Consider the following 19,353-nt stretch of genomic DNA (forward strand, 5'->3'; position numbering starts at 1 on the left):
TATATATCTTGATTTGTATTTATAGATTTGCAGCTCTATCATACAATAGACACTCAAACACCTACCGTACATAGTTCAACAAGGCTTTGCTGCTCAAACTCAGAGCTGTGTTGAACTATGTAGGCAGGTGACTTGTTAGGGTTTGTTGGGAGAGAATGGAAACTTTTGTGCAATCCTTTTGTCTTTTCTTCTCAATTGTCAACAGTGGCACAGGAATGGCTGAGGGCATAAACACAGTGACACAAACACACAGTCATTTTCTTTTATACACATGCAGAAGGGAGAGGGAGGAGATATAGGGAGAGAGGGAGATGTGGAACGGTTGGAGAGAAAGGGGAGATGGAATCCGCCGCTTCACACACACACACACACACACACACACACACACACACACACACACACACACACACACACACACACACACACACACACACACACACACACACACACACACACACACACACACACACACACACAGTGCATTAAAGTTTATACAATAGCTACCAGGATTCTTCCTCTGCACGGAAGAGATGCTGATGTCTCTGAAAGCTTTTTTGGTTTTAATAGTTCATTCTCTATGTAGCCAGCACTATGCTCCACTAGACAGATTTTAAAAAGCAAACCAGTGAGCCAAATGGAAACTCACCGAGCCTGCAATTCAGAGGTATTAAATTATTTTTTTCTTTTGAGAGAGAGGGGGAGTAGAGAGGGACAGAAACTCAGATTAAATCATCTTTGGCTTTCCTGCTCAAGACAACTGGCTACTGAGAGAAAGAGAGACAGAGAGAGAGACAGAGAGAGACAGACAGAGAGAGAGAGAGAGAGAGAGAGAGAGAGAGAGAGAGAGAGAGAGAGAGAGAGAGAGAGAGAGAGAGAGAGAGAGAGAGAGAGAGAGAGAGAGAGAGAGAGAGAGAGAGGCTCACACATACTGACTGAGATACAGTGGGGTTGGGGAGAGTGCAGATTCATCCTGTAGAGATCTCCCCACAGCCTCAGAGAGAGAAAGGGAGGAATATTTTAAAAAGAGAGAAATACAGAATGGGAAACACATATGTTTTAAGGGGAGAGAGAGGAAGGATGATTTATTGTGGAGCAAGCCATTGACAAGCTGACTGAACATTCCTGGAGGAAAACAACTCTGAAAAGATTGTAGGATAGGAAAAGAGGGACAGAAGGAAAGAGGACGGATCAAGAGATGCATGCAGTCAACCGTACTCATTCGATGGTAAGGATTATTGTTCATTCGATGGTAAGGATTATTTTTTTGTGCGATGCAAATGTGTGTGTTTGTGTTCGCTTAGACATATGTCTGGGTTAGACACAGATACACTGGCACTGAGGTAAACACATGGACACACACATGCGCACGCACGCACACACACACACACACACACACACACACACACACACACACACACACACACACACACACACACACACACACACACACACACACACACACACACACACACACACACACACACACACACACACACACACACTCAGAGCAGTAGAAGGAGAAGAGTGCCATCTGTGATGTGCCACAGTGGTGTCATCTCATTTGTGCTAACTGCTCAGACTCTGTCGTGTTTTTGTGTGTGTGTGTGTGTGCCCGCATGTTTGTGTGTATTGAAGCGTCAGCATCCAGCACCCTCTCTCTAACCCTCCCTCTCTTTTATCCCTGTCATTCCATTTTCTTTGCTCTCACTCTCTCCCATACCTCCATCTCCCTCTGTCTGTTAGTACAGATAGCTTAGTTCCACTGCAGATTACTCCTTCATCCCTCCTACTGCAGTCTCAGCTACAGCCAGACAACCTCCTCTAGTCTTCTCCTTTCCTCCTCGCCCACCTTTCCTCCTCTCCCACCTTTCCTCCTCTCCCACTTTCATCCTCTCACACCTTTCCTCCTCTCCCACCTTTCCTCCTCTCACACCTTTCATCCTCTCACACCTTTCATCCTCTCCCACCTTTCCTCCTCTCCCACCTTTCCTCCTCTTCCTCCTTTCCTCCTCTCCCACCAGCAGGTGTGGATAGAGTGTTGGATCAGTAATCAAAAGGTTGTTGAATTGAATCCCCGAGCTGACAAAGTAAAAATGTGTCGTTCTGCCCATGAACAAGGCAGTTAACCCACTGTTCCCTGGGCGCCGAAGATGTGGATGTCAATTAAGGCAGCCCCTCACACCTCTCTGATTCAGAGGAGTTGGGTTAAATGCAGAAGACACATTTCAGTTGAATACATTCATTTGGACAACTGACTAGGTATCCTCATCTCCTCTATCTCCTTTAGTAGTCTCTCTACCCCTTTCTTTCCATTGTGTGAGTGTGTGTATGTGTTTTATTTCAGACTTCCTCTGTTATCTTAACTGGTAATCACTGCCACCAGGTGGTGACTGGTCATCATCAGTGCACACTTCGCACACGCAAATATTTTCATTCATTCAAAATATAATTAAAGTAAATGAGAAAAGAGGGACAAAAATCAAATTAAATGTAATCCATTGCATATGAAAATAGACTGGAAATCAAATCAAATGGAATGGTTGAGAGTTGAAAGAACAGGAGGTACTCTCTCAACCTGTCCTCTGGCTATCTAAATGTGTTACAAAACCTGTCCTTAACACATTATCTTCCCCGTCTCTCTCCACCGCTCTCGCTCACTCCTTCTCTCTCTCTGCCAGGTCTCCTTAGTGTGTTCAGAGCCATGCCCAGTACACCTGTCGCCACAATGTGACAGCGACCGTCTGACCACGGAGACATCACCTAGACAGTCCACAACACTTTAGATTCCTATGGCACGGTAACCTGGCAACAGCAGATACCTACAGCGCTGTAACTTGGCAACAACACTGAGTCACCTCAATCGAATTGCCACCTCTGAATCAACTCCTCTCTGCTGTGAGGATGCTGAGGGTGTCAATGGTCCTACTGCAGAGGCAGCTGGTCCTGTGTGTGTGGGTGTGTGTGTCCAGTGCACTAGTGGTCCATTCCCTGCCATGGAGCGTCTCCTGCCCGGCAGGGTGTGTGTGTCAGATCAAGCCCTGGTTTTCCCCCCAGTCATTGTCCTGCGAGGTTCCAACTGTGGACTGTAACAACCTGTTCCTGACCCAGCTCCCCTCCCCTCTCCCCCTAGACACACACACCCTCTGTCTGCAGAGTAACCTGCTGTCTGCCTTGGAGACACCACTGTTACAGACACTCCCCAACCTCACAGAGCTGGATCTGTCTCAGAACCGCTTCAGCAGTGTTAGGACACTAACCTCAACCCAGCCCCAGACTCCCTCCCTGCGCTCCCTACTCTCCTTGCACATGGAGGAGAACCAGCTTCGGTCCCTGCCCCCTGCCGCCTTCTCTTCCCTGCCTGCCCTACAGGAGCTCTTCCTCAGCCACAACCAGCTGGCCTCCCTGGCTCCTAGAGCCTTCTCTGGCTTGGGCTCCCTGCTGCGCCTGCACCTCAACAACAACCACCTGACCTCAATTGACCCCCTCTGGTTCACCACCCTGCCCTGCCTCCAGGTGCTGATGCTGGGGGGAAACCCAGTGGAGGTCCTCCCTGAACGGGGCTTCCAGGCGCTGGCATCTCTACGCAGCCTGGTGCTGGGGGGCATGGGGCTGAAAGGGTTGCCTGAGAGGGCCCTGGAGGGGCTGGACAGCCTGGAGAGCCTGTCCTTCTACGACAACCTCCTCACCACTGTCCCCACACAGGCTCTGAGGAGGCTCCCAGGCCTGAAGTTCCTGGACCTGAATAAGAACCGTCTGAGTCTGGTTCAGACAGGGGACTTCAGGGACCTGGTCCACCTGACAGAGCTGGGTCTGAACAACATGGAGGAGCTGGTGGCCATCGAGAGGGCAGCCATGGAGAACCTGCCTGAGCTCACCAAGCTGGAGATCACCAACAACCCCCGGCTGTCCTACATCCACCCCCAGGCCTTCTTCCAGCTGGGCAGGCTCGAGAGCCTGATGCTGAACTCCAACGCTCTGACTGCTCTGCACCAACACACTGTCCTGTCTCTGCCCAGACTGAGGGAGGTCAGCCTGCACTCCAACCCCCTCCGCTGTGACTGCCTGTTTCGCTGGGTGGCTGAGGAGCACCCTCACACAGATGCTGACGCACACACAGATACACAGATGCCACAGGCTGTGAGGTTTATCCAGCCCCAGGCCACATTGTGTTCTGAGCCTCCAGAGCTGAGGGCTCGCAGGGTGAGGGAGGTGTCAATCACAGAGATGTCAGCCTCCTGCCTCCCCCTCATCCCCCCTGGCATCCTCCCCCCCTACGTGGGGGTGAGAGAGGGGGAGAGGCTGGCCCTGCACTGTCGCGCCCTGGCAGAGCCTCAGCCCACAATCTACTGGGTCACTCCTTCTGGACAGAGACTGGGATCATCCAACAACACCCACAGCCACAAGCCTGCATCCAGACCCTTCTCCAAGCCTGCATCCAGACCCTTCTCCAAGCCTGCATCCAGACCCTACTCCAAGCCTGGATACAGACCCTACTTCAAGCCTCGATCCAGCCTCAACTCCAAGCCTGGATCCAGACCCTACTTCAAGCCTGCATCCAGACCCTACTCCAAGCCTGGATCCAGACCCTACTTCAAGCCTCGATCCAGCCTCAACTCCAAGCCTGGATCCAGACCCTACTTCAAGCCTGCATCCAGACCCTACTTCAAGCCTCGATCCAGCCTCAACTCCAAGCCTGCATCCAGACCCTACTCCAAGCCTGGATCCAGACCCTACTCCAAGCCTGGATCCAGACCCTACTCCAAGCCTGGATCCAGACCCTACTCCAAGCCTGGATCCAGACCCTACTCCAAGCCTGGATCCAGCCTCAACTCCAAGCCTGCATCCAGCCAGACATTAAACTACTCCTCTTACCATTCACACTTACCCAGCCCAGCATCTGGTAATGCCTCTGTCCTCTTTTCCAGCCTCACCCCTTCCTCTCCCCCCCTCCTCTCCTCCCCTGCCTACCGGCTCCTGCCAGAGGGAACATTGGAGATTGTCATGGTGACATCCCGGGATTCGGGTCTGTACACCTGTGTGGCTGAGAACACACTGGGGGCCGACACTCACAGTGTGACTGTAGGGGTGCAGGGGCCTGGGAAGGGGTTGAGGCAACAGATGTTGGAGGGTAGAGGATAGGGGTTAAAAAAGAGGGTTTTAAGGGAAGGCAGGTCACATGAGGGCAAGGGTCAAGACAGCAAGCATGAGGAGCAGCACACATATGAGTAAAGCCTAGCTATATAAATAATGAATGATATTATACACATAACAACATACACACATACTTGCAATACATCGTTTCCAAAGATAACATCGCTTCCAGGGATGATTTATAGGATAGATATGGCTACCACTCTTGGCGGGGGTGCGGTTGTAGGTGGTTGTGAAGCCCAATCCAGGAGGCACATGTCCTGCCGCAGTTGGGACATGTTAGGGCTGAATCTGGAGATGCTTGTGGGAGTGGTTGGGAGCATTGGGGCCTGTAAATAGGACATATGACACAGTGGCAGTACATACGACAGTGTTGTACAGTCAGATATGTATATATTTTATATATACAGTACATTTGGAAAGTATTAAGACCCCTTGACTTTTTAAACATTTTGTTATGTTACAGCCTTGTTCTAAAATTGATGAAACTGTTTTTTTCTCTAATCAATCTACACACAATACTCCATAATGACAAAACAAAAACAGGTTTTTAGAACGTTTAAAAAATGTATTAAAAAAACAACTGAAATATGACATTTACATAAGTATTCAGAACCTTTACTCAGTACTTTGTTGAAGCACCTACAGCCTCGAGTCTGTAATCGCTACAAGCTTGGCACACCTGTATGTGGGGAGTTTCTCCCATTCTTCTCTGCAGATTCTCTCAGGCTCTGTTGGGTTGGATGGGGAGAGTTGCTGCTCAGCTATTTTCTCTCCAGAGATATTCGATGGGGTTCAAGTCCGGGCTCTGGCTGGGCTAATCAAGGTCATTCAGAGACTTGTCACGAAGCCACTCCTGCATTGTCTTGGCTGTCTGCTTAGGGTCGTTGTCCTGTTGGAAGGTGAACCTTCACCCCAATCTGAGTACATGAGTGCTCTGGAGCAGGTTTTCATCAAGGATCTCTCTGTACTTTGCTCCGTTCATCTTTCCCTCGATCCAGACTACTCTCCCAGTCCCTGCTGTTGAAAAACATCCCAGCAGCATGATGCTGCCACTATCATGCTTCACTGTAGGGATGGTAAAAGGTTTCCTTCAGACATGATTATTGGCATTCAGGCCAAAGAGTTCAATCTTGGTTTCATCAGACCAGAGAATCTTGTTTCTGATGGCCTGAGAGTCCTTTAGGTGCCTTTTAGCAAACTCCAAGCAGGCTGCCATGTGCCTTATAATGAAGAGTGACTTTGGTCTGGCCACCATTAAGGCCTGATTGGTGGAGTGCTGCAGAGATGGTTGTCCTTCTGGAAGTTTATCCCATCTCTGCAGAGGAACTCTGGAGCTCTGTCAGAGTGACCATCGTGTCCCCGATTGCTCAATTTGGCCAGGCGGTCAGCTCTAGGAAGAGTCTTGGTGGTTTCAAACTGTTATGCACGTGAGTGAGGACCCAAAAGCGGTTTAACAGATACAGTCTTTTAATGTCAAATCACAGGGAAGACATAGATCCTCTTCAGATGTATAAAAATGGCAAAATAGACAACCCGCAGAGAGGGCGACAAAAGAATAATAAAGTCCCTCTGAATATGACAGAAGAGTCCCCTTCTTGCAGCAGAGGACTGTAGCTGGGTTAGAGTCCCCTTCTAGCAGCCGAGGATAACAGCTGGGTGAGCGGCGACAGACTGCTGGTCTCTCTGGGTAGGCGCGGGTCGTAGAGGACAGAGGTACCTGATCACATGTAGCATCAGAAGAACAGGTAGATTCCGACAGGACGGGACAAGGGTGAAGCAAACAAGACGATAGTTTGGTTCTGGCATGAGAAACTCAAACGAGAATCTGACAAAGACAGAAGCAGGAACAGAGAGAGAAATAGAGACCTAATCAGAGGGAAAAAGGGAACAGGTGGGAAAAGGGTGAACGAGGTAGTTAGAGAAGATGAGGGACAGCTGGGGGAAGGAAAGGAAGAGAAGGTAACCTAATACGACCAGCAGAGGGAGACTGAGTGAAGAGAAAGAACAGGAACAAGACATAATATGACAATACATGACACAAACTTCTTCCCTTTAAGAATGAGGCCGCTGTGTTCTTGGGGACAGTCACATCAACGCTCCAGATCTGTGCCTTGACACAATCCTGTCTCAGAGTTCTACGGACAATTCCTTCAACCTCATGGCTTGGTTTTTGCTCTGACGTGCACTGTCAACTGTGGGACTTATGTAGAATATATTATCAAAAGTGTCTGTTTTTGTGTATAGATTGATGCGGACATTTTCCACAAAATGTGGAAAAAGGGAAGGGGTCTGAATACTTTCCGAGTGCACTGTATGCATAGGCCTACACATTGACATGGTTTGAGTTTGTATAAAGAGGACACTCAAACTGTGGTACTTGCCATAGAGAAAATAAATGGACTATTACAGGAGAGAAGTATTCTTCACTTACACAAGGGGACAGTCATTTTCCAAATAGTGTCATTTTATTGTAGCCTATCCCTGCCTTCTTTGAGGTTTTGTAAATAAATCTAAGTGGTTAATGTGACCAGCCCTTTCTCACTCCGCCTATTCCATCGGCTTCCTGTCACCTTGCGTTATTCTTCTATCCTACTGCCTTTACATAACATTACCTTGTTTTCCTACCCAGTGTGCTACTTCTCTTTCAAATAGGATAGAGATGTATTAAATTCTATTTTGAGCTATTATTTAAAAAAAGTTGAACTGATTTATGTTGATGGTTTGTTTTCCTGTCCACATTCACTAATTCCCTTATAGCTGGAGGCAGATGAGAGCAATAGATTATGCACTCTCCAAAATGGTAACTGTTGACTACATTGAATTCACAACTCAATATTTCTAACCATCTTTCTATGACAACTTAAATTCATATTTGAATCTAGAACTTTTATCTTTCTACTGGCCATGGACTGTAACAGGAATGGATCGTTATACCCTACATAATTAGAATGTTATGCAGAAGAGCCAGTAATTTTGTAGAAAAAGCACACTAAATTAAACAAAGACTCGGAAGATTATTACTTCTCATTGAACACAGACACAAGTTAACAGAAATGGTGCAAGGAACTGAGCAGTTAGCATCTCAACCGGTGTTAAACTCAGTTTGGCCTCTTTATCTCTGTCTTCCTCATAAGAGGGCCTTTCGCACCTTTTACCAAGAAAATGTATCTTACTCAAGGCATTGATTAATTCTTTTCAGAATATATTTTGTTTTAGGTTCAGGAAAATGTAGTTTAAAAGATTGAACATTTGGACTTGGTGCTAAATGTGCCAGAGTTTGTTATACATTATTACAATTACAGTATAATTAATTACGTTTATACCATGGCGTTGTTGTATACTCGTTTCTGATTGACTTGAATGGCATTTTAAAACGTGCATTATTTCCCTATAATCAAACGTTATATTTGTACAGTAGAATTCAATGGCTGTAGCTCATTCGTACATGTTCTAAGTTTAGCTGCTTTTGAAAGCAAAAGTCGAATTGAAAATATTACTGGCATTGCTGAATTCGACTTTCATAATAGCAAGCTAGTACAAATGGTTTGGTTAGCTAAACTAGCAAGTATGTTTGTTTGTTTACCAAGGCAACTACTGTCGCTATCGACTAAACTTACTAGCTGCTTCAGTGAATCTGGAACATATTTCTACCGGCAAATGAACACATTTCTACTGGTAAATGTGCTAAGTTATAGCCACGGAATAAAAGGGATAATCAATTTGGGGCGCTATGCATTCTCTGAAAAAAAAATGCAATGCAGTGGAAGGTTAGCTCACTCCGCTAGGGAGTTATGGAACACATCTTCCACGACGTTCATTATTTTACACAGAACAAATAGCCCCTAGTTGATTATCCCTTGCATCTTCTAGTGTGGCAGAAAATAACAAGTGAATTAAACTAGATGCTCCATCTCATACACTACATGACCAAAAGAATGTGGACACCTGTTCGTGGAACATTTAATTTCAAAATCATGGTCATTAATATGGAGTTGCTCCCCCCCCTTGCTGTTATGACAGCCTCTACTCTTCTGGGAAGGCTTTCCACTACATGTTTGAACATTGCTGCGGGGATTTGCTTCCATTCAGCCACAAGAGCATTGGTGAGGTCGGGCACTGATGTTGGGCGATTAGGCCTGGCTCGCAGTGGCTGTTCCAATTCATCCCACAGGTGTTTTATGAGGTTGAGGTCAGGGCTCTGTGCAGGCCAGTCAAGTTCTTCCACACCGATCCTGACAAACCACTTCTGTATGGACCTGGCTTTGTGCATGGTGGCATTGTCATGCTAAAACAGGAAAGGGCCTTCCCCTAACTGTTGCCACAAAGTTGGGAGCACAGAATTGTCTAGAATGTATGCTGTAGCGTTAAGATTTCCCTTCACTGGAACTAAGGGGCCTGGCCTGAACCATGAAAAAGAGCCCCAGACCATTATTCCTCATCCACCAAACTTTGCAATTGGCACTATGCATTCGGGCAGGTAGTGTTCTCCTGGCACCCACCAAACCTAGATTTGTCCATCGGACTGCCAGATGGTGAAGCGTGATCCATTACTCCAGAGAACACGTTTCCACTGCTCCAGAGTCAAATGGATGCTGTTGATCATTTCATGAAGCTCCCAACAAACAGTTATTGTGCTGATGTTGCTTCCAGAGGCAGTTTGGAACTCGGTAATGAGTGTTGCAACCCAGGACAGACGATTTTTACCTGCTACACCAGGGCTGCTCAACCCTCTTCCTGGAGATCTACCATCCTTGGACTGAAAACCTACAGGACAGTAGACGCTTCAGCACTCGACTACACGCTTCAGCACTCGGCGGCCCGTTCTGTAAACTTGTGTGGCCTACCACTTCGCGGCTGAGCCATTGATGCTCCTAGACGTTTCCACTTTACAATAACAGCAATAACAGCAGGGCAGAACTCTTACGAACTCTCTTGTTGGAAAGGTGGAATCCTGTGACGGTGCTACGTTAAAAATCACTGAGATCTTCAATAAGGCCATTGTACTGCCAATGTTTATCTATGGAGATTGCATGGCTGTGTGCTCCATTGTATAAACTTGTCAGTAATGGGTGTTGCTGAAATAGCCGAATCAACTCATTTGAAGGGGCGCCCACATACTTTGTATATATATTGTATGTGCCCTCATAAACTAGTCCTGGTTTTTTTCTAGGCCCTTCACACAGCACTGTCATTGTTTGCCTGGACTTACTACTTGATGATTTAGTAGAAGGATAGCACTGGCTGCTCTCATACACAACAAAAATAATACAGGAATCATAGTGATCCCATCCTGACCTGGTTCGGTGTCAGATTCGAGGGGGACGGACGTAGTCCATCCTGCCTAAGCAGGTTTTTACCCACAATCACCTTAGCAAGGAACCCTGTGTCTTCGTCTCCCTTCAACCCTCTGACGGAGTAGTGGTGGGCTCACTGGGAAAAATGGGCAAAGAATTTGTTCTTAACTGACTTGCCTAGTTAAATAAAAGTAAGATACAGATTCAATCACTGCCATTTGCTACACAACCACAGGGTGGTGCTATTTGCTTCCGGTTCAGCAGCATCTCATTTTCTTGAATAGTCAGACAAGACAGATAATGTATTAGATAGATAGAACAATATTGTCCCAAGTCTTGATGATTAGTTGAATCAAGGTGTGTTAGTGCTGGGCTAAAACAAAAACCTACACACCCTTTAACACTTTAGGACTGGAGGAGAAGAGGACTGAATGATGATTGGCTGACAGCCGTGGTATATCAGACAAGTCAACAAGGCAACTCAGTTAAGAACAAATTATTATTTTCAATGATGGCCTACCAAAAGGCCTCCTGTGGAGGCTGGGATTAAAAATATAAATAAATTAAATAAAAATAGGACAAAACACACATCCCGACAAGAGAGACAACACTACATAAAGAGAGACCTAAGACAATGCAGCAACACATGACAACACAGCATGGTAGCAACACAACATAACAACAACATTGTAGCAGCACAAAAAAGGTTACAAACATTATTGGGCAGACAACAGCACAAAGGGCTAGAAGGTAGAGACAACAATACATTACGCAAAGCAACCACAACTGTCAATAAGGGTGTCCATGATTGAGTCTTTGAATGAAGAGATTGAGATAAAACTGTCCAGTTTGAGTGTTTGTTGCAGCTTGTTTCAGTCGCTAGCTGCAGCGAATTGAAAAGACGAGCGACCCAGGGATGTGTGTGCTTTGGGGACTTTTTAACAGAATGTGACTGGCAGAACGGATGTTGTGTGAGGAGGTTGAGGGCTGCAGTAGGTATCTCAGATAGGGGGGAGTGAGGCCTAAAAGGGTTTTATAAATAAGCATCAACCAGTGGGTCTTGCAACGGGTATACAGAGATGACCAGCTTACAGAGGAGTATAGAGTACAGTGATGTGTCCTATAAGGAGCATTGGAGGCAAATCTGATTGCCGAATGGTAAAGAAGCCGGTCGAGAGCACACTTACCTGCCAATCTATAAATTACATCTCCGTAATCTATCATGGGTAAAATGGTCATCTGAATCAGGGTTAGTTTGGCAGCTGGGGTGAAAGAGGAGCGATTACGATTGAGGAAACCAAGTCTAGATTGATCTTTAGCCTGCAGCTTTGATATGTGCTGAGAGAAGGACAGTGTACCGTCCAGTACTTGTACTTGTATGAGGTAACTAGCTCAAGCTCTAAACGGGGCATTCTTTTTAACAAACCACACAACCTTTGTTTTGGAGGTGTTCAGAACAAGGTTAAGGGCAGAGAAAGCTTGTTGGACACTAAGAACGCTTTGTTGTAGAGCGTTTAACACAAAATCCGAGGAGGGGCCAGCTAAGTATTGTCGTGGAGAATTGTTTCAGAAATATAATACTCTCAGAAGAACTTTGTGAGTTCAATGTAGACTTTAATACAAGTTATTAAGAGCCGTGCTGGTCCGCGGAATAGCCGCCCTTTCTTAGCACTGGCTCTGCTTTTATACATACATAGTATTTGTGTACATCACATATGTAAATAAAGTTACTCCCCCTTAGTATCTGCTTTTGGTTACAACGATGGCAGAACTCTTTCCATGTTCTAAAAATAATGTATGTATTGCATGCTTATGTTTTACGTGTTAGTCATCAGTTATCTTATCTACATCTTTCTTCCTGTATCCTGCTGACCATAGCACGTTCAGCTGTCATGAATGCACGTATGGTCTTGGTTAATGTATTCTTTCAAAAATAGAGTATAGCCTGGGTGTCATGAGGCCTGGGTGTCATCTTCTCTTAACGTGCCTGTCCTTGCAATTTCAGCCTTGCAACCAGACCTATGTAATGCTCAGCTCTCTCCTCAATGGTTCGCTCCAACATAATAAGACTATCATTTGCATATAAATGGATGAGAGAGCTTCCTACTGCCTGATCTATGTTGTTGATTTAAATTGAGAAGAGCGTGGGGCCTAGGATCGAGCCTTGGGGTGAGACAGCAGATGTTCTGACTTTATACACTGCACACTTTTAGAGTTTATTATTTGAAAAAGCTAATTGATCATTAGAAAACACTTTTGCAATTATGTTAGCACAGCTGAAAACTGTTGTTCTGATTAAAGAAGCAATAAAATGGGCCTTCTTTAGACCATCTGAGTATCAGCATTTATGGGTTCGATTACAGGCTCACAATGGCCAGAAACAAAGCACTGTCTTCTGAAACGGTTCAGTCTATTCTTGTTCTGAGAAATTAAGGCTATTCCATGCAGGAAAATGCCAAGCAACTGAAGATCTTGTACAAACACTGTGTACTGCTCCCTTCACAGAACAGCGCAAACTCTGTGAAGGGACGCGGCATCCCTAACCGCATCCTCAGAGAATGCTCAGACCAGCTGGCTGGTGTGTTTACGAACATATTCAACCAATCCCTATCCCAGTCTGTTGTCCCCACATGCTTCAAGATGGCCACCATTGTTCCTGTTCCCAAGAAAGATAAGGTAACTGAACTAAATTACTATTGCCCCATTGCACTCACTCCTGTCATCATGAATTGCTTTGAGAGACTAGTGAAGGTCCTTCTGTAGCTCAGTTGGTAGAGCATGGCGCTTGTAACGCCAGGGTAGTGGGTTCGATTCCCGGGACCACCCATACGTAGAATGTATGCACACATGACTGTAAGTCGCTTTGGATAAAAGCGTCTGCTAAATGGCATATATTATTATTATTATATTAAGGACCATATCAGCTCCACCCTACCTGATACCCAAGACCCACTCCAATTTGCTTACTGCCCCAGTAGGTCCACTGATGATGCAATTGCCATCACACTGCACACTGCCCTATCCCATATGGACAAGAGGAATACCTATGTAAGAATGCTGTTTGTTGACTACAGCTCAGCATTTAACAACATAGTACCCTCCAAACTCATCATTAAGCTCGAGACCCTGGGTCTCAACCCCGCCCTGTGCAACTGGGTCCTGGACTTTCTGACGGGCCGCCCCCTGGTGGTGAAGGTAGGAAACAACATCTCCACCCCTCTGATCCTCAACACTGGGGCCCCACAAGGGTGCGTTCTCAGCCCTCTCCTGTACTCCCTGTTCACCCATGACTGCGTGGCCATGTGTGGCAGGTTAAAGGAAATATTCATAGCCTGTTATACATTAAAAAGTATTAGTAAATTCATAGTATGTGAGGATCTTAAAACATCTAAGGTTAAAAAGATGCATTCAGTATTAGTTGATAGAGATTGATAACATTCATATAATAGTGTGAAAGTTAAAATCTGTCAAAGGGTACGAATTGTGAGAGTAATGTGTAAACGTTATATTGATTAGTTTATTTTGTAGTGCCTAAAAGTGTTAATCTGTGATCTACGAAATGCTCTTAATCTATGAGCCGGAGATCGATTGCTCTGGTCTCCACCCATATTCCTGGGGAAAATCGTTGAACTAAACGTTGACTTGAGAATACAACACCGTATCACACTCGTGATTATTTCTCCCCTGTTTTCAGGTACTTTATTGATGATAAAAATAGTAATTTAAATGTTATAACTCGCTAACATGTCAAGTGTTTAAGGTGTGTTTTAGTAACGTCTTGAGGAAGTTAAAGTTAAGTTTGAAGAGAGTAATATTAGCCCTGCTCTGTTGAAGTGAAGAATAGCATCGTACTGAGAGTACCTGCCATTTTATGTCGATTGTGAATGAACATGCGCGTTGTTAATAAGATATTTTGCTGTGTTATTTGTATAATGGGTTTTGTAGAAAAGGCCCATGGAGTTGGTGGAATACTCCTTTAATTCATTGCCATTTACTCAGCTGGGCCAGGGGCGCTTTAATTAGGTCAGGTGGAAATGTCTGACAGATCTCAACTCCATAAAAGGAGGAAATTGCCATCGCCTGATCTCGCTGCTTTCTCTTCCTTAACTCCATCTCATCCAGAAGTTCTGTGCGTCCATGAATCCAGGTAAGTCCACCGACTCTGTTACCTTTCATGTTACCTTTCTGAATTATCAGTGGCGATCGGGAGAGTGGGCCAGGAGCGCGGTTTGGAGCGTAGCTTCAAACATATTGTGTAATGTGAATAGTCAGCTGGGACCGAGAGACTGAAAAACAGTCATCACTAACATAGAGAGGCTGCTGCCAACATACAGACTCAAATCTCTGGCCACTTAAATAAACAGACTTAATAAAGGTATCACTAGTCACTTTAAATAACACCACTTTAAAAGAATGTTTACATATCCTACATTACTCATCTCATATATACAATGGGGAGAACAAGTATTTGATACACTGCCGATTTTGCAGGTTTTCCTACTTACAAAGAATGTAGAGGTCTGTAATTTTTTATCATAGGTACACTTCAACTGTGAGAGACGGAATCTAAAATAAAAATCCAGAAAATCACATTGTATGATTTGTAAGTAATTAATTTGCATTTTATTGCATAACATAAGTATTTGATCACCTACCAACCAGTAAGAATTCCGGCTCTCACAGACCTGTTAGTTTTTCTTTAAGAAGCCCTCCTGTTCTCCACTCATTACCTGTGTTAACTGCACCTGCTTGAAGTTGTTACCTGTATAAAAGACACCTGTCCACACACTCAATCAAACAAACTCCAACCTCTCCACAATGGCCAAGACCAGAGAGGGTGTAAGGACATCAGGGATAAAATTGTAGACCTGCACAAGGCTGGGATGGGCTACAGGACAATAGGCAAGCAGCTTGGTGAGAAGGCAACAGCTGTTGGCGCAATTATTTGAAAATGGGAGAAGTTCAAGATGACGGTCAATCAGCCTTGGTCTGGGGCTCCATGCAAGATCTTGCCTTGTGGGGCATCAATGATCATGAGGAAGGTGAGGGATCAGACCAGAACTACACAGCAGGACCTGGTCAATGACCTTAAGAGAGCTGGGACCACAGTCTCAAAGAAAACCATTAGTAACACATTACGCCGTCATGGATTAAAATCCTGCAGGGCACGCAAGGGCATGCAAGGTCCCCCTGCTCAAGCCAGCGCATGTCCAGGCAAAAAAAAAGGAATACCTATGTGAGAACGCTATTCATTGACTACAGCTCAGCATTCAACACCATAGTGCCCTCAAAGTTCATCAATAAGCTAAGGACCCGGTGACTAAACACCTCCCTCTGCAACTGGATCCTGGACTTCCTGACGGTCTGCCCCCGGGTTGTAAAGGTAGGTAACAACACATCCACCATGCTAATCCTCAACACAGGGGCCCCTCAGGTGTGTGTGCGCTCAGTACCCTCCTGCACAACCTGTTTACCTGCATGGCCAGGCACGACTCCAACACCATAATTAAATTTGCCGATGACACAACAGTTGTAGGCCTGATCACCGACAACAATGAGACAGCCTATAGGGAGGATGTCAGAGACCTAGCCGTGTGGTGCCAGGACAACAACCTCTCCCTCAACGTGATCAAGACAAAGGAGATGATTGTGGACTACAGGAAAAGGAGGACCGAGCACGTCCATTCTGTTCATGCAGGTTGAGAGCTTCAAATTCCTTGGTGTCCAAATCACCAACAAACTAACATGGTCCAATCACACCAAAACAGCCGTGAAGAGCGCACGACAAAACCTATTCCCCCTCAGGAGTCTGAAAATATTTGGCATGGGCCTCAGATCCTCAAAAGGTTCTACAGCTGCACCATCGAAAGAATCCTTAGTGGTTGCATCACTGCCTGGTATGGCAACTGCATGGCTTCCGACCGCAAGGCACTACAGAAGGTAGTGAGTACAGCCCAGTACATCTCTGGGGCCAAGCTTCCTGCTATCCAGGACCTCTATACCGGGCAGTGTCAGAGGAAGGCCCTAAAAGTTGTCAGACTCCAGCCACCCTAGTCATAGACTATTGTCTCTTCTACCGCATGGCAAGCGGTACCGGAGCACCAAGTGTAGGTCCAAGAGGCTTCTGAACAGCTTCTACCCCAAGCCATAAGACTCCTGAACTTCTAGTCAAATGGTTACCCAGACTTTTGGAAAGCCTCCATTTTAATTAGTTTTTACTTTTCTCTTATTCTTATCCATATTTTATTTAAACTGCATTGTTGGTTATGGGCCCGTAAGTAAGCATTTCACTGTAAGGTTATATTCTGCGTATGTGACAAATACAATTTTATTTGATAATAGCGTAGCTGGGTGATTCTGCAACTGTGTGAACTTCTATGTCCTCAGGGTCAATTTTGGGGATTTTATAAAAAAAATGTTTTTATTCTTTATATGTTATGTTCACACAACAATCATCCAAGATTTTATAACAGCTCTCTATCAAGTATTTTTGATACTTTTCAGATGGATTTTATACCTCAATTTCACTGTTTTACACTTGTGCCTGACCCAGACTTTTGAGGTTCTATGTTTTTCTATGAGAAAACATTAATAATTACACATTGTGATGGGTTGGGTTGTACCGTGGCGGAGATCTTTGTGGGCTATACTCGGCCTTGTCTCAGGATGGTAAGTTGGTGGTTGAAGATATCCCTCTAGTGGTGTGGGGGATGTGCTTTGGCAAAGTGGGTGGGGTTATATCCTTCCTGTTTGGCCCTGTCCGGGGGTGTCCTCGGATGGGGCCACAGTGTCTCCTGACCCCTCCTGTCTCAGCCTCCAGTATTTATGCTGCAGTAGTTTATGTGTCGGGGGCTAGGGTCAGTTTGTTATATCTGAGTACTTCTCCTGTCCTATTCGGTGTCCTGTGTGAATCTAAGTGTGCGTTCTCTAATTCTCTCCTTCTCTCTTTCTTTCTCTCTCTCGGAGGACCTGAGCCCTAGGACCATGTCCCAGGACTACCTGACATGAGGACTCCTTGCTGTCCCCAGTCCACCTGGCCATGCTCCTGCTCCAGTTTCAACTGACCTGAGCCCTAGGACCGTGCCCCAGGACTACCTGACATGAAGGCTCCTTGCTGTCCCCAGTCCACCTGACTGTGCTGCTGCTCCAGTTTCAACTGTTCTGCCTTATTATTATTCGACCATGCTGGTCATTTATGAACATTTGAACATCTTGGTCATGTTCTGTTATAATCTCTACCCGGCACAGCCAGAAGAGGACTGGCCACCCCACATAGCCCGGTTCCTCTCTAGGTTTCTTCCTAGGTTTTGGCCTTTCTAGGGAGTTTTTCCTAGCCACCGTGCTTTTACACCTGCATTGTTTGCTGTTTGGGGTTTTAGGCTGGGTTTCTGTACAGCACTTTGAGATATCAGCTGATGTACGAAGGGCTATATAAATAAATTTGATTTGAATTTGATTTGATATCTTCTAGAGAAATAGTAAATTAAATCAAATCCATATCAATATTTATTGTGAGTATGCCCTTTATATTGTTATTTACACAAAACATACCTGTCCATTAGTATTGGTGTCATTTCCACCACTGAGGACAAATTCCTCATTAATAAAGTTTTGTCAAGAGAATGTTAATTTAGTTACCATGGAAACTTATTGTGACACTGAAGCACATGGCTGAAGCAGACAGTTGTTAATGTTAAGTGATGTCCAGAAATTGAAGAAAATTCTAGGTAAATATTGCTTGTGTAGAGAATATATTTATTATCAGTAATTTCCAAACAGTCTATAATTTATTTAATTTGTGGTAGAATTTAGATTTGTAAAAATATATTTTATGTACTTAGTGTAAACTATATGCTAGCTGTAATACTAGCCAAAGCATGCTAAGCAGTCTGTCATTTTTCTCCATAAACAATAGAAGTGTCATTTCCATCACGGTCACTGTGGTGGAAATAACAACATGGTGGAAATGACAAAAATCCATTATGTTATTACTTTTTACTTTTGAAAAAAACTTTCTTCAACTTTAGGCTTATTTAATGTTTTAAATTAATTTAATCTAGAAAATGTTCCAAGGTGTGCACAATTGGAAAACTTAAGTAGTATTTTTCTTTGTTTTTAGAAGATGCCACATGAAACAGCACAGAGGTCACAGACAGAAAAAAAATAAAACATGATCCTATACGATACCAGGAACATCTGCAAAAAGTTCAGGGAAAGATACTGGGAGAAGGGAGAAGTGAGAAGTGAAATCTCTCTGAGCTTACAAAGCGAGAACAAATAAGCAAGAGATGGAAATGCAACCAATGGAATAGAAGACAGACTTTAAAGAGAACAGTTGCAATGGAGACCTACCTATCAGGTAACACACCACCTCAGTCACCAGATGACCTGCAGCCAGAACATGAGACCTACCTATCAGCCAACACACCACCTCAGTCACCAGATGACCTGCAGCCAGAACATGAGACCTACCTATCAGCCAACACACCACCTCAGTCACCAGATGACCTGCAGCCAGAACATGAGACCTACCTATCAGCCAACACACCACCTCAGTCACCAGATGACCTGCAGCCAGAACATGATACCTACCTATCAGGCAACACACCACCTCAGTCACCAGATGACCTGCAGCCAGAACATGAGACCTACCTATCAGCCAACACACCACCTCAGTCACCAGATGACCTGCAGCCAGAACATGATACCTACCTATCAGGCAACACACCACCTCAGTCACCAGATGACCTGCAGCCAGAACATGAGACCTACCTATCAGGCAACACACCACCTTAGTCACCAGAGGACTTGCAGCCAGAACATGATACCTACCTATCAGGCAACACACCACCTCAGTCACCAGATGACCTGCAGCCAGAACATGAGACCTACCTATCAGGCAACA

General features: G+C 45.2%; 1 protein-coding gene across 1 annotated transcript; it reads left to right on the forward strand.

Annotated features, from left to right (window-relative positions):
• Window positions 1-875: 875 nt before the first annotated feature.
• LOC118396165 (leucine-rich repeat neuronal protein 2-like) lies at window positions 876-7,861 on the forward strand. The gene is made up of 2 exons (XM_035790277.2): window positions 876-1,225; window positions 2,679-7,861. The coding sequence occupies exon 2, from the start codon at window positions 2,902-2,904 to the stop codon at window positions 5,137-5,139; it is 2,238 nt and encodes a 745-aa protein (XP_035646170.2). The 5' UTR covers window positions 876-1,225; window positions 2,679-2,901; the 3' UTR covers window positions 5,140-7,861.
• The last annotated feature ends 11,492 nt before the right edge of the window (window positions 7,862-19,353 follow it).

The sequence above is a fragment of the Oncorhynchus keta genome, chromosome 17 (assembly GCF_023373465.1).
Source record: "Oncorhynchus keta strain PuntledgeMale-10-30-2019 chromosome 17, Oket_V2, whole genome shotgun sequence".
Classification (NCBI taxonomy): Eukaryota; Metazoa; Chordata; class Actinopteri; order Salmoniformes; family Salmonidae; genus Oncorhynchus; species Oncorhynchus keta.

What these genes read in the sequence shown, in the direction of transcription:
- LOC118396165 (XM_035790277.2), top strand. Translation starts at nt 2,902, where the DNA reads ATGCTGAGGGTGTCAATGGTCCTACTGCAGAGGCAGCTGGTCCTGTGT.